The sequence below is a fragment of the Macrotis lagotis genome, chromosome 7 (genome assembly GCF_037893015.1).
Source record: "Macrotis lagotis isolate mMagLag1 chromosome 7, bilby.v1.9.chrom.fasta, whole genome shotgun sequence".
NCBI lineage: Eukaryota > Metazoa > Chordata > Mammalia > Peramelemorphia > Peramelidae > Macrotis > Macrotis lagotis.
The window spans coordinates 181,595,989-181,617,294 of record NC_133664.1 but is presented as its reverse complement, the minus strand read 5'-3'; the positions used below and the strand labels follow the sequence as shown (position 1 = coordinate 181,617,294).

At 35.3% G+C, this 21,306-nt stretch overlaps 2 protein-coding genes across 5 annotated transcripts in view; one reads left to right on the top strand and one right to left on the bottom strand.

Annotated features, from left to right (window-relative positions):
- KIN (Kin17 DNA and RNA binding protein) overlaps positions 1-21,306 on the bottom strand; it is a 111,089-nt gene that overhangs the window by 3,577 nt on the left and 86,206 nt on the right. The window lies entirely within an intron of this gene.
- ITIH2 (inter-alpha-trypsin inhibitor heavy chain 2) overlaps positions 1-21,306 on the top strand; it is a 48,777-nt gene that overhangs the window by 1,132 nt on the left and 26,339 nt on the right. For 3 of the 4 annotated variants that reach the window (XM_074194167.1, XM_074194166.1, XM_074194169.1), the window contains exons 2-11: positions 350-528; positions 2,731-2,805; positions 5,795-5,833; positions 8,894-9,066; positions 11,358-11,462; positions 13,147-13,309; positions 14,563-14,670; positions 16,232-16,360; positions 18,936-19,052; positions 20,700-20,868. In XM_074194167.1, the coding sequence (XP_074050268.1) occupies positions 445-528; positions 2,731-2,805; positions 5,795-5,833; positions 8,894-9,066; positions 11,358-11,462; positions 13,147-13,309; positions 14,563-14,670; positions 16,232-16,360; positions 18,936-19,052; positions 20,700-20,868 (1,162 nt within the window). In that variant the 5' untranslated portion in view covers positions 350-444. The remainder of the gene's footprint in view (positions 1-349; positions 529-2,730; positions 2,806-5,794; positions 5,834-8,893; positions 9,067-11,357; positions 11,463-13,146; positions 13,310-14,562; positions 14,671-16,231; positions 16,361-18,935; positions 19,053-20,699; positions 20,869-21,306) is intronic. The other variant, XM_074194168.1, reaches the window with a different exon arrangement.

Sequence of the window (21,306 nt, the reverse complement as noted above, 5' to 3'; positions counted from 1 at the left end):
AACTCAGGTAACTCCTGATTCCAAGGCCGGTGCTCTATCCACTATACCACCTAGCCACCCCGGTCTCCTCCTTTTCCCTGAGTAATTGTGCACCCTGCTTTCAGAAGAGATGGAGAGGAGTTCCAAAGGCTTCCTGCTGAAAATCAACAAAGATTTGCAAAGATAAGAGCACCTATCTAAGGCTGACCTGTTATCACAGGACGAAGGGCAGAGTTTGACTGTTTGAACAACCCCTAGATGTCTCCTCTACCCCCACAGGTCAGGTTTCAGCTCTAGAACAAATATTTGTTCCACTTCTGAACAAAGTTTGAATTTTTCCCCTTTTTTCTTTAAAATTTTTTTTTTACAGAACGATACCTCCCTGTATCTCCTTTGAACTTGGCAGAGTACATAGGATTGCAGTTCTTCCCACACTGGCTGCTCTGGGCAAAGCAGACGAACAAAATGAAACGGCTCATGGGCTTCCTTCTCTTTTTATTACTTTCCGAAGCACGAAGCCTGGATCTCCCTACAAATGGACTCCCTGAAGTGAGTATTTCCACGGAGTGCCTTTCTGAACATCTGAAGCTCTGCTCTCTAAATTACCTCCTGCTCTTGCTATTCATTAACTGAATTCTGTGTGGAATGAAGCTTTCTCATAAAATTCAGTCCACATTCTCAGACTGTCTCATGTTATGATTACTACAGAGAATTTTCTATCTCCTAAAACATTAAAATGCTTTGCATGAGAGGTAAGCTGAGTGAAATGCATTGTTCTCATTCATTCACTAAATGATGAAAGAGAAATGTGCCAGGAAAATCCTTTTCCAAAGCACCAGTGTTTTTCATCTCTTAGGAAAAGCTGTAATCCAAAGCTCCAGGACCTATTCACCTGAAGTGGCATATGGGGACAGAGGGCAGGAGGAACAGGCTGACAGAGGATAGAAGGATAGAAGCTATTCTCAGTCTCCTGAGATTCTCTTACTGCTTTCTACATTGACAGGGTATATCAGCTGCAAAAAATTTTAAATGTTAAAAAATATTCTGGCTGTTTGCAACTAATTCACTACCTGCTTAGGTATTGCATTTTGTACCTGGAAAATGTGACAGAGTTAAGGATTCTTTGAATTTTTTTTCAATTAAAAGAATTTACTTTCTCTTCTTCTGACCTCCATCAAGTGAAAAAGGAAAGAAAAACAAAAGCTTTGCAACAGATATGCATAGTCAAGTAAAACAAATTCTCAAACTGAAGGGATATATAAAAAAAAAGTCTCTTTCTGAATATGTAGACCATCAACTAACTCACTGTTAGGAGCTCTGGAATCATTGTTGATCATTGGCATTGATCAGAATTCTTAAGTCTTTCAGTGTTCATTTTTATAATGTTATCATGATAGTAAAAATAATGATAACAATTCTCTTGGTTCTGCTCACTTTATTCTACATCAGTTCATACTAGGTTTCTCTCAAACTGACATTTCTGTCATTTCTTATAGCACATACCCTTTGACCAGCAATACCTCCATCATTAGGGTTATAACTCAAAGACATCAAAGGAAAAAAGAAAAGGAACTCTATATATATATATATATATATATATATATGTTTTTCAAAAATATTTGTAGCTTAGGTGAAGAAGTCAGAATTTCCAATTAATTCTCTTCCCATTCTTTTCTTTTTGTGGGATGGTTACAATGTCATTTTAAACATTTTTAGAGACTCATTCATAGTTCAGGCTAATAATGTACATTTGATTTGGAGTCAGTTCCTAGACAAGTATATGCAGTTGAGCCACAATTAAAAATATCTAAAGTTCCTCAGATCTACCCCTAAGTCTTTTTTTGGGGGGTGGGGGGGTAGGGTTTTTTTTTTTGGCAAGGCAAATGGAATTAAGTGGCTTGCCCAACGCCACTCAGCTAGGTAATTATTAAGTGTCTGAAGCTGAATTTGAACTCAGGTACTCCTAATTCCAGGGCCAGTGCTCTATCCACTGTGCCACCTAGCTGCCCCTCACCCCCTAAGTCTTTAGAGGATTTTGGCTCTAGCAGATTTTCTGGCAAACTTGGCAATAAATCTTTTAGGCAGTCAAATAAGAAAATTGTCATGTCTACCCATTTACCTCCCTTCCATGATAGAGCATCTTCAAAGATATCATGCTAGAAGACCTATGATTTTTTTCACTTACTTGCTATGTGATCATGGAAAAAGACTTTCTAGAACTTGGTTTCCTCATTTATAAAAGAAGAGTTTGGACTAGAATTTTCCAAAGCTACTTTAAATTCTACCATCTTATGAACTTTTTCTAATGTAGCTCTCATTATTTCTTATGCTTTTCTAGGAAATTACAATATCAATAAAGATTATTCTTTTATTTTTTACTAAAAATGAACACTTGAAACTTTCTAATAATAATGTCTAATATTTATACAGCATTTAAAGTTTACAAAGCATGTTACCTACATACATTATCTATATTGTGATGACTTGGAAGATCCTTGTAATGTTATGGTTATGGAATTTCATTTTTTAATGATCCAAGAAGTCAATTAGTCCAGGACTCTGATTTTGTGCAATTTCATAATTATAATACTGAAGATGAATTGTCCTTTATTTTATTCTATTCTTGAGAGCCTGAAAAATTCCACAGAATCTAGCTTAGAAGTTATTTTTTTCCCTCAGTCCTCCTATCAGAAATGTCCTATCTGTTGTCAGTGGTTTGACCTTTGGAGTATTTCCTAAATTCTTTTTCAGTTCATGGACTATGAAGACTTGGTGGAGTCGGATCATGGAAAGTCTCCTTTTGCTCCTGAAAATAGAAGGTACCAGGTACAGTAAATGTGAGGTTAAAAAAGAAAATCAAAAAAAATCAATGAAAGAGATGATAATCACCTTTTGACTGACTAGAGAAGTCTGAGTTAGATGTAGGCTCCTAGAGGGTACATATCATAGCACCTATCACCATCATTGTTGCTGAGTCATTTTTAGTCATGTTTGATTCTTCATGAACCCATTTGAAGTTTTCTTGACAGAGACCCTAGTCTTCCTTTCCCAGTTCATTTTATAGATGAGAGAAAACTGAGACAAGCAGGGTTAAGTGACCTGCACAGTTACAACATTAATAAGTGTCTAAAGACATATTTGAACTTAAAAAGAGGAAGCTTCCTAAATCCAGGTCTGGCTTTATCCACTGTGCCACCTAGCTGTCCTTTTTTAACCATAGCTTACATATAATTGGTCTTTAATACATATTTGTTGAATTGGATTATTGATGCTAATTCTGGCATCCTCTCTAATTCCTGTTTGCCCTTTGTCATCACAAACTCTAGACTCCAACAGCCTGTTTCTAGTATTTTTAAATATAGGAATATCCAATTCTAAATTTAAATAAAATAATATTCATTTTTAACACTATACAGCATATTAAGTTCATAGAATTATCAATTTAAAAACTGTAAGAGATCTTTGAAACTCATTGAATTATTCCATACATTTTACAGATGAAGAAAAAAGGTTAAATAACTTATCCTGAGTCATACACTTAGTATCCAAAACAGGCTTTGACCCTGACTCCAAGTACTAGAGATAATCCACTACATCTCACAGACTCTGGAAAAAAAGACAATACATGGACTGGAAATCTAACTCTGTTCCTCCAGCAGGGCCATGAGCATTAAATCATTCCATCATCCATGAGTATAATCTGAAATTCCACATAAAAAATAATGTAATGTCAATCTAAGGAGTAACTTCTAAGTTACTTCTAAAAAATTTCTAAGACATTTTATCTAGCATCAGATCTCCAGACTTAAGTTCATAGTACTTTTTAGATCAGACAATCCATGTCACAATATTGGACTCCCTTATGAATTCAAGGAATTGTGTCCCCTACCCTAGACTATCATATTCTATAATATGATGGGAATCATTCATCTCTGCATTGAATTCATTCACTTGTTTTAGAATCCCAGGTTGACTCTTAGTCACTTAGGAAGTCTCCTGAATTCATGTTAGGTTACAATATTAACACCCATTTTTTACCAACAATCACTTAGCTAACTATCTTTTTCCTTCTAGCTCCACTTCAGAAGGAAAGCATATAAAAAGACCAATCCCATACAATAACAGTTTCCCCAACCATCTCAAATATAGAACATAATATTCTCTGGAGGGTGCCCAAAGACAAGCCTACCTGACTTGGGCATACAATTGTGTTATTTCTCAGGTTCATCAAAATGACTTTCATTGTTAAAAAAAGAAAGTATATGCCATTAATGTACTATTTGGGTGTATTTAAACTTTTAAAGACTATTTTCCTACCTTAAAATAAAGAATTTCCTAACAGTCAGGATGAAGGATCAACCTCTTCCACCGCTATTGTGTCCCTATAGTAATAGGGACTTCCTATCATTCTCAAGAGTTTTCCCATAACACCATCTTCTTGCCATTCCTAAAGTAGTACTAGGGTTAGAAATAGAAATGACATGACTGGCAGCCAGTGGAAGAAAGAAGGCATACATAGAAATACATAGAAGATGGAACTGAATAGGAAAAAGGAAGAAGCAAAGCTAATAATTGCCCCAGAGTGTTTCATCATAACTAGGTACACCCATCTCCTGCTCTTTGTGTTCCCTGTGAAACTGCCCCAATGGGAGCTGTAGTTCTGGAGCAAATGACAGCATCATAGGTTCCCTCTAGTCATTCAGCCAATAAGCAGGCACAAAGTAAGTAGGGATAGAAATAAGAGAGAAGCATAACCCCTCCCCTCAAGGAGTTCATATCTCAATCAGGGAGACAATGTGAAAATTATTATTTACATCTAAGATCTGTACGGCATAAATGCAAAGTAAGCACAACACGAAGGAACTAGCAGGAGGACAGATCAAGAAGACTCAATGAAATCTGAGCTGAGTCCTGAAGGAAGTCAGTCAAGGAAACTAAAAGAGAGATGGAGAAGGAAATCATTTCAGGTAAAAAAAATCAGGAGGCAAAGTGGTTTCTGTGAAGAACAACAAGTTAGGACAATATAGCTGAATCACAGTGTATGCAGAAGGAAACACAGTATTAGAAGACTTAAAGGATAGTAAGGGGTCAAGTTGTGAAGGGCTTTCTTTAAATGCCAAATAGAGGAATTTATATTTGATTGGTCAGGTATTAAGTAGAATCTAGAATTAACTGAGTGGGGACAGGGAGGGGAGTAAAGAGTGATATGATCAGACCAGCTTTAGAATTGCTTTGACAACTGAGAGATGAATGGACTGGAATATAGAGAGACTTGAAACAGGGAAATGAACCAGAAGGCTATTGCACTAGGCCAGGCAAGAGGTGATAAAGGCCTGAACTACGGTTGTGGAGCTAAGAAGATACAGGATCAAAGCATCATAGATTTAGAACTGGGAAAAAAAGATCATCTAGTATAAGTCTATTTTTCAGATGAGAAAACTGAAACCCACAGAGTTTAAGTGCTTTGCTCAAGGTCACATAGATTTAAAGTGTCAAAGGTAGCATTTGAAACCTGGTCCTACAAAGCAATCACTCAAATCACAAAGAGAGATCCATGAGTAGACCAGCTTCTACAATTTGTTCTACTGTATGTTCATTCTTATTAGTTTTGGAAACATGGGCAAATAATCATGATGAGACTGAGAAAAATATTTAGTGTTCATATAAGACAACATCTTATTGCTTGGCTGACAATAATTGAGTTTCTTCTTATTGTACCAGAGAATTTTATCAAAGCAATCAGTCTTTACCCTCAGAGCCCTAATTCATAAACAAACTATTGAAATGTAATTTCTTTTCTAACTCCTTTTTCCAGAGAAGCACATCCAGTGATCATGAATCTGATGAAGTAATGGTAAGTTCACCTTACTTCTATAGAAGTGCATTAGGAATTGGGGACAGAATGACTTGGAAATCATCATGTGAAAATCAATTCAGTTGTTTTCTTTGTCTTGGTTACTGAAAGTGTAATTACCTAATTTTTGAAATGTTTCCTTGTATAACCTGGGAGAGAGGTTATAAGATGTAGTGCTGAAGTATATGGTATATTTCTAAGCATGAAAAATGCTGACAATGTTTAATATCCTCAAGTTTTGCCAATGAATTTGTGCTCATTTTCAGACTTGACTATTAATTCTGATTTAAATAAAAACAGCAGGGCCAGCTAGGTGGCTCAGTGGATAGAGCACTGGCCCAGGAGTCAGGAGTGCCTGAGTTCAAATCCAGCCTCAGACACTTAATAATTACCTAGCTGTGTGGCCTTGGGCAAGCCACTTAACCCCATTGCCTTGCAAAAACTAATAAATAAATAAACAAATAAACAAACAAATAAATAAATAAAACAGCACCAACTACCTTGGAGGATAAGAACTTCATGTAAGAATAGCGCCTTTTAATATAAAGTATCCCAGGACCCTAAAATGATAAAAAGATATCAAAAGAAAATTATCTCAATTATGCTCAGAACTCTGATCTAGAAGGGCACATGGGGAAGTCTTTATAGAATGTGAAATAAAAATTAAAATCCAGAATTTGAAGTCTTGGGGCTCAAAGTAATCAAATGACTGAAAGAATGTCACCAATCAATCAACAAGTATTAAAAGTCTATTGTGTGTATGGCAGGGAAACAATGTAAAGACAATCAGAATGCCTTCTATGGGGGGGTGGGGGGAGGGAAGCAAGATTGGAGGAAAATTATAAAATTCAAAAAACAATTTAAAAAAGGAAAAAATAAAGGGAATAGTGAGTATTAAAAAAAGTCTGTTGTGTGCTTGGTTTACTCACATTAACTTCTCCATGTGAGTAAGCCTTAACTGTGACTGGGATTTCCCATTTCTTAAAGCCACATTTTAAAAATTTATTTTTATTAAAGATATTATTTGAGTTTTACAATCCCCCCCATCTTGCTTCCCTCCCCCCTGCCCCCACCCCCACGGAAAGCACTCTGTCAGTCTTTACTTGTTTCCATGTTGTACATTGATCCAAATTGGGTGTGATGAGAGAGAAATCATATCCTTAAAGAAGAGACAAGAAGTCTAAGAGGTAACAAGATCAGACAATAAGATATCAGTTTTTTTCTAAATTAAAGGGAATAGTCCTTGCACTTTGTTCAAACTCCACATCTCCTTATCTGGATACAGATGTTACTCTCCTTTGCAGACAGCCCAAAATTGTCCCTGATTGTTGCACTGACGGAACAAGCAAGTCCATCAAGGTTGAACATCACTCCCATGTTGCTGTTAGGGTATACAGTGTTTTTCTGATCCTGCTCATCTCACTCAGCATCAGTTCATGCAAATCCCTCCAGGCTTCCCTGAAATCCCATCCCTCCTGGTTTCTAATAGAACAATATTGTTCCATGACATAAATACAGCATAGTTTGCTAAGCCATTCCCCAATTGAAGGACATTTACTTGATTTCCAATTCTTTGCCACCACAAAGAGGGCTGCTATGAATATTTTTGTATAAATGATGTTTTTACCTTTTTTCATCATCTCTTCAGGGTATAGACCCAGTAGTGGTATTGCTGGGTCAAAGGGTATACACATTTTTGTTGCCCTTAGGGCATAGTTCCAAATAGCTCTCCAGAAGGGTTGGATGAGTTCACAGCTCCACCAACAGTGTAATAGTGTCCCAGATTTCCCACAACCTTTCCAACAATGACCATTATCCTTCCTGGTCATATTGGCCAATCTGAGAGGTGTGAGGTGGTACCTCAGAGAAGCTTTAATTTGCATTTCTCTAATAATTAATGATTTAGAGCATTTTTTCATATGGCTATGGATTGCTTTGATCTTCTCATCTGTAAATTGCCTTTGCATATCCTTTGACCATTTGTCAATTGGGGAATGGCTTTTTGTTTTAAAAATATGACTCCATAGCTACATATTGAATAAGATGGATAAGGAGTCCAAGCTCTATTCACTTCTTTTTTTCTCTTTAAATTCTCATTTCCTCTTCTGTTGCCATGGGTTCAATTATTACTTCCATATAGCTGACTCCCAAATCTATATATCCAACCCTCATAATCTCCTGAATTCTAGTCTGGTATTTCCAATTTCTTGCTGAACCTCTCCATTTAGATGAACCAACATCTCAAAATTACCAATTCATCTTCCCAGTCTTAGTTCACTTTATTCCTCTCACTCTGTGTTCCAACAAAAATTAAGATACTATTCTTAACAAACAGCTCCCAATTCCATGTATGCGCCAATCTCTATATGTAGGATAGACTTCTTTTCTGCTGTATCTGACCTCACCCCTCAAGTATCTCCACTTTTTTGTTCTATCCCTAGTTTCCTTCAATTCTTATCTTGTAATATTCTTATTTATATTTATACTGTGTCCTCCTATTAGAATATGAGCTCCTTGATGGCCAGGACTGTGGCATTATTGTATTGTAATTAGTATTAGTATTGCCTTGCATAGTGCCTAGATCATAATAGTTGCTTAATAAATTTTTTGTTGAATTGAATTAGGTGCCAAAATAAAAATATAGGAGGGAAAATTGAACTCTAGAGAGATACATACACCCTTGGAATACATACCTGAGCTAATTTCCTCTCATATTCCTACTCACTTTCATTCTTTCCTTAGTTGCCCCCTTCTCTTAAAGATTATTAAAGCTTTCTTATTTCTAACCTTAACCTCCAAGTTTAATTCTATATATGTCATCTAACAATAGAGCCAGATGGGATCCTAAGAAATCTTAAATTAAAAGCAGTCCATTAACTACTATATGTAGAAAAGTAATGATTTTTAAAGCACAAATAAGAGTTTTTTATCTAATAATTTGCAAAGTGTTTACCTATTTTAAGATAAAGTCTTAAATTACTATAGTAACACTATGTACTTATCCTATAAGTATGATTATTTCATTTCTTAGTCAACTCAGGTATTTTTTCTCAACCACAGGAAAATGTTGATGATCAAATAACTCTTTATAGTTATAAAGTTCAATCTACTGTTACATCACGAATGGCCAATACTGTTGTCCAAAGCAAAGTGGTGAATAACTCTCCATACCCACAGAATATAGAGTTAGATGTTCAGATACCCAGAGGAGCCTTTGTTACCAACTTCTCCATGTAAGTAAGCCTTAATTATTACCAGAATTTACCATTTCTTCTGTTCTATGGTTCCACATTGAATAAGACAGAAAGACTTTAATTTCCATATACTTTAATGAAATTTAGTTCTTTTATATAACAAGGTGACCAATGATGAGAAGAAGAGAATATGTTTAAAAAAATCAATTACCATAGTGTTTTTTTATGTGGAAGGGACTTAGTATTCTTATAATTCAATCCCTTCACTTGACAGAGGATGAAACTGAATCTAAAAAAGATTAAAGTGGTTTGCCCAGGGTCAGGCAGTGACCTAGTAGCAAAGCTTGGATTCAAATCAATTTCTCTTGTCTCATTTGCCTTTCTTTTTCCATGTCAATAAAATGTGGCTTCATATCAGATGCATTTTCCTCAAATAGGTTCCAAAATCATTTCATACCTCATAATTACCCATGAAACTCCTTAAATTATTTTAGTACTTGTATCACTACAGGGTTTTTTTTTTCAAAATGGAAGTAAACTTTTAAAGTTAAGGGTAAAGTTAAGTATAATAGAAGCCACACAGCTAATTAAGTCACTAGCCCATTTATTTAGACAAAAAAAGAAGAACTAAGTGTTGTTGTTCAGTCATTTTCAATCCTGTCTGACCCTTTTTGATCCCATTTGGGGCTGTCTTGACAAAGACAAAGTGATTTGCCATTTCTTTCTCCAATTCATTTTATAGATGAGGAAACTGAGGCAAAAGGGTTAAGTGATTTGCCCAGGGTCTCATAGCTAATGAGTATTTAAAGTGAGATTTGACTAACTCAAGACCTGGCACTATATTCACTGAGCCACTCAGCTACCCAATTGAGTATAAAACAATCAATTCTTATGTTTACCAAACCTGTATTCATATTCAAAAAATTCATACTTTAGGGCAGGTAGGTGGCACAGTGGATAGAGCATTGGCCCTGGGATTAGGAGGACCTGAGTTCAAATCTGGACTCAGACACATAATAAATATCTAGCTGTGTGACCTTGGGCAAGTCACTTAACCTCACTGCCTTGTAAAAACTAAAAAAAAAAGAAAAGGAAATTCATACTTTTTATAAGGGATGACTAACAAATGGTGAAGTGGACAAAATTTATTTTGAATATAAAGTGACTTTACAAATTGGCAAGGTCCCCAGCTAATAATATTTTCCTTTCCCTATAAGGTATTTGATTTCACCATTAAAGATTCATTCTCTTGGATTATGAAGACTTTTTAGTTTTAAGAGCTCTCTCATGAAATATCTCTAAGAAGAGGATAAACATCATATTTTTTTTCATATCTTAGTAGAGACTGAATATCAGCTGAAACTTAGAGCAAAACAGATTCAAAAAGTGAGGGTGAAAAAGCCCTTTGCACTCACAAAGGGATCAATAAGGGGAGAGAAGTTAGGTTGAAAGAGAAGACAGACAGAGACAAACTTAGTCTACACTTTGCTCAGACATTTGTCTGCATATTTCCTGCATCAGTTCTCTATATAAGCTCTCCAAAGCCCTCTTTCTCCCAGCCCAGGCATCCAACACTCCTAGGTTACTCAAGTCCCTCTCTAGACCTTCAAGGAATTCATAAATTCACAATGAGTAAGTAAGGGCTTAATGTACAATTCCTCTTAGCCTTATAGACATTTTGTAAAACAGAAAGAAATTTATTAGCTAGTTTTCAGATATTTTCAGTAAGATAATACAATAAAACTAGGAATTATGGAGTTTGGGATTTGGGGAAGGGAACCTTCCTGTGTCCCTAAAATCACATTAGACATAAAATGTTCACCCCCAGCCTCAGCTCTTATGGGTTTTTTATGTATCTGTTTATCCAAACAGATTATCCTTCTTGCTATTTTTCACCCATTACTCTCTGTTTCCTAATACTATGCCTATAGAAAGTGTGTTCTCTATGTATGAAATACACTACCTGCTCACCATTGCCTCCTAAAATGTCTCATTTCCTTCAAAGTTCAAGTCAAGTAGCCATTTCTATATTACGCTTTTTCTAATTCCCAGCTGCTATTGCCATCACAAAATTATTTGCTCATATCTTGTATATAAGTATGTATGTACATGCTCTTTCTTTCCCCTTTTATATTATAAGCTCCTTTGTGGCTAAGATCAGGTTTAATTTGTCTTTTAACTTCAGAACCTAGGACAGCACCTGCTACGTAAATGATCATGCCTTAGAGATTAAAATAAAAACAGAATTGCGAGGTAGCTTTTATTCAGTTGTTCTCATTGTGTGTTTACTAACTAGATCCTTTGACTAACTGGATATTTTTCTTTTTTAGGATTGTGAATGGGGTTACATATACCAGCACAATTAGAGAAAGGAATGTGGCTGGGGGACTCTATGCACAATCAAGAGCCAAAGGCAAAATGGCTGGATGGGTGAGGTAAGGATGGGGCAAGGACTCCCCCCACCCCGTAATTAAACTCTTTCTGTTATCCTTTTTCTATGATTACTCTTTTCTCCAGTTACAAATTATGTGGCCCTTAAAGGAGAATAATACTATCCTACTTCTCACATAAGTCACTATATCTCTCCACAGTCTACTCCAAAAGTGGTCACATGTGTACCTATAATTAGCTTTATGACTAAAGGCAAGCAGCATAAAAGGTACCTCAAAATCAACTAAGATAAATGCAACTGATGAGAAAAGGAATAAACCCTCAAAAATACCTCTGAGATCTTGTACATTAGACTTTGGGGCACAGAACCCATGAGATTAGAGATATATTGCTGTCTTAATGAAATATTAGTGAAATTTGTGCAGTTTCCCTTATTTGTCACTTAGGATGCCAGGAGAAGAGCCCAAGGAACCACAAGTTTCAGAACAGGTCCCTACTCACAATTCAGAAAGGAGAGGATCCTAAAGTTGGGACACTGGATTTTTGATCCTAGCCATTATATTCTATATTACTTAGACTTAGAACATAAGGGTAGTTGTCAAGTCCTTAGTTCCAGCCCTGATTCTGTCTCTAAAGGAGAATATTGTTGTGACTGGGAGGAAGAACAGCACAAGACAAAACAGCACAAAACAGAAGCTAACAGAGGAAAAATAATGCAAAGATGCTTTATTGAGAGAAAATACTCTCAATATGAGGCAAGTAAATGGTGCAGTGGTTGGGGTACCAGGTTTGGAGCCCAGAAGACTCATCTTCCTGAGTTTAAATATGGCCTCAGATACTATGTGATCCTGGGCAAGTCACTTGTCTCAGTTCTTCATCTGTAAAATAAGATGGAGAAGGAAATTGCAATCCACTCAGGTATCTTTGCCAAGAAAACCTCAAATGGGATCATGAAGAGTTAGTCATAACTGGAATGACTGGATAATAATACTTACAATATGAGGCAATGAGGGAGGATGGAAACAAGTCCACTGAGAAATAAGGCACCAAAAACCAGGAAAGCCTAGTGGTTCTTCATAAGATTCTTATGTGAATGAAGCAAAAGGCAGGGTCAACTGGGGAAGAATTTAACTTTGGTCCAATCCCAGTGAGAGAAAACACCATCTGTTAAGGTCCTATTTTAATAAATTATTCTTGGTAACCATCGAGCTTATGCTGAACCTAGCTGCTTCTGAAGGAGCAAAGTACTATCAGCAGCCTCTGTGTCTTAGAGTCTTTACATTTAGCTGGGAGAGAGAGAGAGAGAGATCCAGCAGATATCTGGATTGCCTTCCACTCAATCATGTCTTTCTGCTAACCTTGTGATTAGTTTCCTAAGTTCCTCATCTATTTCCTTTTTCTGTCCAAGGAGTCTACTTGGAGAAAGGAAGAAGGAAGGAAGCATGAACTTTGAAAGTGTCTACTATGTGTCAAACATTGTGCTGCTAAGCACTTTACAAATCTTAACTCACTTGACTCTCCAATTCTCCAATTTATAGATACAGAAACTAAGGCAAACATGTTAAGTGACTTGCCTAGGGTCATATAGCTAAGTATCTGAGACCAGATTTGAAATCAGTTTTTCCTAACTCTATACCTAGCACTCTACACACTCTATACCCTAGTTGAAGAATCAACTTATGTAACTGCATTGGGAATAATGTTTATTTTTATGGATAACACTTTCAGCAGCAACTCTCTTGATATGGAGAATTTCAAAATCGAAGTGAATGTTCTCCCAGGATCTAATGTGCAGTTTGAGCTTCATTACCAAGAAGTGAAATGGAGGAAATTGGGATCCTATGAACACAAGCTCTATCTGAAGCCTGGTCGATTAGCCAAACACTTAGAGGTAAGAGTTTATTTACATGATACAGAGTGCCCAGAATATTTTTTTTAAAGGTTTAATATCTTAAGCTTCAATAATTTTAAAACTTAAGTGTTCCTTCAAAGAGTAAGATTGAGAAATATTACTTAGGAATCCAAGAAAAGAACCACAAGAAGATTGGATCAGCATTCCTTGAGATTATGCCAATAAGAGAACATTTCATGGAAGTGGGCATGTTTAGCCGCAAGAAAAGATAGCTGTTTTTAAATCTTTGAAGGGTTGCCATGTGAAGGCATATTTGCCAGCCACATTAAACTTGTTCTGCTTATTCCCAGAGGGAAGAACAAAGAGGCAGGCTTAGGCTTGATACAAGGATAAACTTCCTAAAATTTAGAGCTAACCAAAAGTAGAAGGAATTACCTCAAGAAATAATGAGTTCCTCTTTATCAAAGGTCTTTAGGCAAATTCTGAATGACCCCTTTGGGAGCATTTTGCAAAGGGGTTCAGGTAAGGACTGAACTAAAATGACCTACAGGATATGTTCTACTTTTCAGGGACTCATACCTGTTAGTTTACTTTGAATTTTATCAATCTGCAGCTTTTCAATGATTTATTTTTCTAGGTAATTTTCTTGTATGATTTTAGATAATCTCCCTTAGTTCTGTCCTCCACATTTATCAGCTTTGTTTGCAAAGGTTTCAAACATTCTTCCAATGGATAATTTCTTCACTTGTTCTGCCATTTCTTCTATTATTTTCACAATTTTCTTCTCTAGCATAAAAATGTTATTTATCAGTGAAGTCATTGTTTTATTTATCTTGTTCAAAGATATTTCCAGATTGTTAAGCTTATCATCCTCTTGTCTTGTCCCTTATTTAGTTCTTTAGGGGAGGTTTTTCCATATCTATATTAATGTGTCTTGTTCAGTCTTATTTCTGATGCCATTATTTAATTTCTAATATTTTTGTTTTTGTCTTTTTTGCCTCAATTTCAATTCATTGCATTTGAACTTTTATTTTTTATTTATTTCTCAAATTGTTCCTCTTAATTTTCTAAGATTCAATTTGCTTTTGAAGTTTAATATTTCTGGATATTTTTGGTTTGTTTGGTTTTTTTTGACATCTCTATTTCTGCTTTGAAGGAGAATGTTGAGGAACTATGTTCTTTCAGCTTATTTTGTTTTCTTTTGAAAATTTTCTTAAAGGTTTTGTAAAGGATTTTTAATTGCTCTAAATGTCCTTACAGTTGCTGTAAATATCCTTACTTCCTGCCTTTAGGTAGATGTATGGATTGTTGAGCCACAAGGTATTCGTTTTCTTCATGTTCCAGAAAACATTGGTGACCATTTTGATGGAATTCCAATTATAAGCAAAAGTAAACAAAAGGTAAAGTAAGCATTGCATTGGTGCCAACTAATTTGACTATTAGCTTATATGTTGTGCTATCTGCTTCTTGTGAAAAAAAAAAAGAAAGCTTTAAGACAAGGAAAGATATTATTTAAATGTCATTTTTCCCCCTCTAAGCACTGTGAACTGCCTAATGTGAATTAATAGGTTATAACTGTGGTCTAGTGTAGTCCGCAATGGTAAATTAAGAACAGAAATTCCCAGAAATCTATTTCCAAGCTGACTCTATTTTGGGACTTCAGATTCCCTAAACAGAGATTCAGTAGACTGAATATAGCTTTAATAAAACCTAAAAAATAAAAACTGCTATAGTAGCTCATTTAGTTTGCTCCTTCCCCAGTATGGTCAGCAGAAAGAACATCTCTCAGAAAAGCAGTATAGCCACCTTTAAAAATTAGTTTTCTTATACCCTTTTAGAAGGTAGATAGAGGAAATTGACATATATTTGCATATAATCACTATTTACAGCACTTAAGTTATGCTGGAGCATCATAATCATAGTGTAATCTATATATTGCTTAACGTTTTAGAGTTCCTTCATTGAAAGCTCAGGGTTTATTACCTTATAAAGTAGGTAGTGCAAATATTGTTCACATTTTACAGATAGGAAACTGAGGCTTAGAAAGGTTAAGTAGTTTGCCCATAGTCACTCAGCTAATAAATGTCAGAAACAAGATCCAAATTCATATCTTCTGACTCCAAGTCCAAAATTATTTACACTTTAGATGTGGAATGGTCACTAAGTAGAACCACTCCACCTATGCAAGCTAGAAGTGATGCTCCATCAGCTCCATCAAACCAACGTGACTTAACATGAGTTCGATCTTCCTGAACTGAGTACATTAAGGATCTACTATGTATCAAACAGTGTATTAAGTGCTGAGGATACAAAGAAAGGGGGGGGGAATTCCTTGTTCTCAAGGAACTCTTAGTTTAACTCATAGTGGAATGAAGGAGATAATATGCAAACAACTATGTTCAAGCAAGATATATACATATATATATACATATATATGTATATATTATATATATAGATATAGATATAGATTATATATATTCTAAGTAAATTTGAGATAAGCTTAAAGGGAAGGTACCAAGATTAAGGAAAACTGGAAATGACTTTTTCTTGCAAGGCAGTGGAGTTAAGTGACTTGCCCAAGGTCACACAGCTAGGTAATTAAGTGTCTGAGGCCATATTTGAACAACTCAGATCCTCCTGACTGCAGGGCTAGTGCTCTATGCACTGCACTGCCTAGCTGCCCCTGGAAATGACTTCTTGCAAAATGTAGGACTTTAAGTGAGATTTGAAAGAGGTGAGGGAAATCAGGAGGTGGAGATGATAAGAAAGAACATTCCAAACATGTGGACAACCAAAGAAAATTCCCAGAATTAGAAGACAGAATGTTATCAAGAAGGATAGTATACTGGAATGCAATGGACATAGAAGATAGTGGATAGAAATGAGTCCTAAGATGACTGGAAAGGCAGGAAGAGGTAAGATTATGAAGAATTTTACATTTATGTTGCTGTTCTTTTCTAGGCACATGTTTCCTTTAAACCAACAGTAGCTCAACAAAGAAAATGTTCCAACTGTTCTGAGACTGCAGTGGATGGACAGCTGGTCATCAAATATGACGTGACTAGAGAAAAGAAAGCTGGCGAACTTGAAGTAAGTATAAAATAACTCTATCTTGGGAAATCTCTAGAAATATCAAATCAAAATCTTTCTTAAAATAATAATAAAAAGATCATGGATTTGGTGGCCTAAAATTCCATTCCAAAGAATTACCAGGACCTTAGACTTAAAAGAAAAACCTAGAATTTCATTTCTCTATTTTGGTTCCTAAACAAGATTTTTCAGATTAAGAGGATTTTGAGGATGCAGAGTGTGAAGGAAATACAATAGAGACCAAAGGTTATAGATGCAGTTAACATGGGTCTTTACATTCTCTATAGGATATAATAAAGATGAAGGAAGCAGGCTATGGAGCATGAGATAAAGATCAAATCAGGTAATAAAACTGAAAAAATGATGATTCATAAGAATCAATTCAATTGAATAAAGATTTACTAAATGTCATATATATATTTAAACTCACTGTTTATTAGTCATTAAGAATGGTAGAAAGTTTAGACAAAGCATGGTAACTTCTCTCAAGGAGTTCACATTCTAGAAGGGAGTCATATATAAATCAGGATAATACACAATAACTGCATGTAGTACATGAAGAATTTGAGAGTTGGAAGGGACCTCAGCAGCTATTTAGTCCAACACACACAAAAGACACCCCCACTATGACATTTCCAACAAGTAATTGTCCAATCTCTGAGAATTTCCAAAGTGGAGGAACCATCACCTCTCAAGGCATACAATTCCATTTTTGATACTTCTTCTTTGTAGGAATTTTTTTTCCTGTCATCAAGTCTAAATTTGTTTCTTGGAAACTTCTATTCATTGCTTTTGCTTATACTTGTGGGACCAAACAGAAAAAAATCTATTTCTTCATCTACATCACATGTTTTCAAATGCTTGAACACAGCAATCATGCTCTCCTCTTCATCCCTGGCTCAACTTACTCAGTTCTTTCTACTGATCATGTATCACCATTCTGGTTGCCTTCTCTGGACACCTTCTTATAGGTATCCTTTTTAAACTTTGATCACCGCTCTACCCCCGAGAACTAAAGACATTACTCAATAAGCTGCTTTTTTTTTTGGAGGTAATCAGGGTTTAAGTGACTTGCCCAGGTTCACACAATTAATGGGTATCCAGGGCCAAATCTGAACTCAGATCCTCCTGACTCCAGGCCCCCATTAGTTGCTTAATGAAGTCAAAGTAAAATATAAATATCCCCTTTCTATTCCTGGGAGCTATTCCTTTTAATGAAGTCCAAGATTTCATTTGGTTTTTTTTAGGTTGCCATATTAGATTGCTGACTCATATTGAGCTGAGAGTCTACTAAAATCCCTGAATTTTTTTCAGAATTGTTGTCTAGACACACACACACACACACACACACATACATATACATATATATATATATATATACACACCTTACCTCATACTTAAAAAGTTGACTGTAAACAGTTGACTTCGTATTCAAATTCAAGACTTTACATTTGTCCTAATTGAATTTAATCTTATTAGACTCTGTCCAGTGCTCTGGATGGTCAAGTTCCTTTTGAACCAAACTTTTGTCATTCAGTGAGGAGGTGGTGGGAAGAGGGTGACTTCCCACTGATGAACTCTATATCATGAAAATGCAAAGTGGTGTTCAGTGAAACCTTAGATAGGAAAAGTAGCTGCTGACAATAGGGATCAGGACAGGTTTCATGGAGGAGGTACCTTCTGACTTGAGTTTTTAAAAAATGGTCAAGTATTCATTATGAGAAGTAGGAATTTAATGAATCTTTGTTGTATAGAATGGAGTACAACTGAATCTGCTAAACTCATTCTAAAGTAGAATCAGTAGACTTTGCAATTAGGAGGTCACTGCTGAAAAAAGGTTTTAAAAAAAAGTGATAGGTGGGAGACATTCACAAAATACTAGTTGATGAGGTTTGGGAATTTCCCAAGGAGTCTTTTGAGTAGTAAGAGGCTTAATGTGGAAGAAGTATGGCATTACTGTAGAGGTAGCTCATGGAAAATATGAAATCTGGTTAACTTAAGAAAATTTTTTTCCTTTTTTACTGGGGTAGGTAATAATGAAAAAGGCTTTTGGGTACTAGATCAAAACAGAATGACTAGTGCCTATCATAAAGGAGATTTATATTAAATCTAAAGCAATAAAGATTATGATAAGTGTGCAGTATATTAAAATTTTAAGTAATACTTCAGAGAATTGCTGAGAAGATTAATGAGTAATGGTCCATTTCCCTCAATATGTCCATTTCCTTTACATAAGCTATTTTTAATTTCAAAAGGAAGCAATAGACATTTATCTGAAAAACAGAATGCAATGCAATTATGCAGATTTTATCTTTATAGAGGATTCAGACCCACATAAAAACTCAAGATTATTTCTGAGTCTATTATTTTTTCATACTCATGTCTCCTTAAGAAAAAACAACTCATTGGCCTTTGACCAGAATGCAGTAGAACTTGGGAGTAAATTATTCCAAAGTAGTATAGCTTTTTCTTCTAAAGACTGTTTCATGCTGAACTGAGTGCTTCAGAATTGTTGATAAGATCATTATTTATCCCTGAATATAGGCCTAGTAACTAGAACGTCATTCTTTTACAGGTCTTCAATGGTTATTTTGTCCATTTCTTTGCTCCTGAAAACTTGGATCCAATTCCTAAAAACATCCTTTTTGTCATTGATGTCAGCGGTTCAATGTGGGGAATTAAAATGAAACAAGTGAGTATTTTATAAGTAATGACTACAAGGCCAATCATAGGTGCAGTGGATAAGGAGATGTCTCTGCTCTTCTTTGTCCCATCGCCTCCACAAGGACTTAAACATGCACACACACACACACACACACACACACACACACACACACACACAAACACACACACGCAGTCTTGCAAAATGAATATTGGACACTAAGATTCCAACATTATGAGTATGTGAATGTGTACATTAAGAGTGAAATGAATTGTTTTCTCACGATTATATGCTTCTATAGTACACTTCTGTGGAAACCAAGTCAATCTTCAAATAATTCTTTTCACCTAAAATATTTGTTCTTCTTCACTAATTTCAGTTCCATATTTTCCTAAGCTCAAAATTCATCTCCAAAAACTTCACAAAATAATTTCATCTCATTTATTCCTCCTTTATTCCATATCCCCTCAGCACGTAACAATCCAAAATTATAGAATTTCAATTTTGGAATAGATCTCCAAGGTCATTTTGTTCAACTCATCATCCAGAATTCCCACCACAACACACTGGACAAGCAGTCATCTCATGTCTGCTTGTTGACTTTTAGGAGCTGGAGAGCTTTGTTAATTTCAAGACAATTTTTTCCAGTTTTGAATACATCATATTGTTAGAAATTTTTTCTTAGAAGTCTACTTATATAAATTCTACCTATATGAAGTCTACTATATAAATTCTAGTTATCCTTATTATAGCTCTTATAAAGTAATTTACATTTATTATTTCATTTGAGCTCCACTCCAATCCTGTGAATTAAGTAATACAAATATTTTCCCCATTTTTTAAAAGAGAATATGAAGGCTCAGAGTGAATACATAATTATCTTAAGGTTGCCTTGCAGATTAATAGTAAAACTGGGATAGGATCCCAGTTGTTCTGCCTCCAGATATATGGCTCTTTCTACCATATTACCTCTCCAAGATTCCAAGATTCCAATTTACATAAAGGAAGAGAAAAAACCATATATATATATGTGTATATATATATATATATATATATATACATATATATATATATATATATACATATATGTAAGAAAAAATTAAAGAATAATTATCTAACAAAATGAACAAGTGCAAGCTGTCACAGTTTAAGAAATACATAAAAATTGCAAAGAAGAGAATGAAAGCTTGTTGCCAAATTCATTTATTTATTCATTTATTCTTCCATCTATATATACTTAATACTAAGCTTGGCCAAAAAAGGGCTATCCCCAAAAGTAGTTTACAATCTCATAGGATCACAGATTTAGAAATGGAAGGGATTTTAAGGGTCACCTTGTCCATCTCCTTTATTTTACAAGGAACCTAAAATCTGCAGAGGTCAAGTGACTTGCCTAAGATCACAAAGTTAGGAGAATATGAGCCAAGATTTGAACTCAGTCCTTTGACTCTACTCTTTCAATTGTATCATGCTGCCTATGGGAAAGTAAGCTGCACATAAATGAAACTTAAAAAAATACCACAATGAGCAGTATATAAAATAAGTACTCAGGGAAAAAGAGAGATATTAGTTGGAGTTGTCATAAAAGGCTTCACAAAGGACAAGCAGAAATGTACTCAGTGTCACCCAGGTTTTTGACTTATATGTTGGAAATTTCTCCCTCCTATTTTTTAACAGACTGTTGAAGCAATGAAAACCATATTGGATGACCTAAGAGATGAAGACCAGTTCTCAGTGGTGGATTTTAATCACAATGTCAGAAGTTGGAGAGATGAGTTAGTTTCTGCCACTAATGCACAGATCACTGATGCCAAAAAGTATATTGAGAAGATTCAGCCCAATGGAGGTATGTAGGTTTTACCCAATTCCTAGTGAGAAATAGCAACAAAGTTCAATTCCAGAGGTTTCAAAGGGCATTGTGGAACATTATACATATACTTCATTCTAAAATGCTTCTTTATCTAGTTAGTGCTTCATTTTGTATTTAAACAATAGAGTACCAAGGTGAAGTCTATGGTTATCTTGAATGAACAAAATATTTGTTCCAATTTACTAAGATGCTTAACAAACACAATCTTTTCTCAAAATGATAGATAGATATAGATAGATGTAAATACATTATAGGAGTAGCCAGAGAGTTAAAGAATAGAGACATTGAAATGCAATGAGATCTTCAGAGACAAAATACGTTCCCCAAAGAGAATTGCATATTCTCTTTTATATTAACAATTGTCTTTTAGTCTTCCTCCAGACCATCAACTTTGACTGAAGTCTCACAGAAATG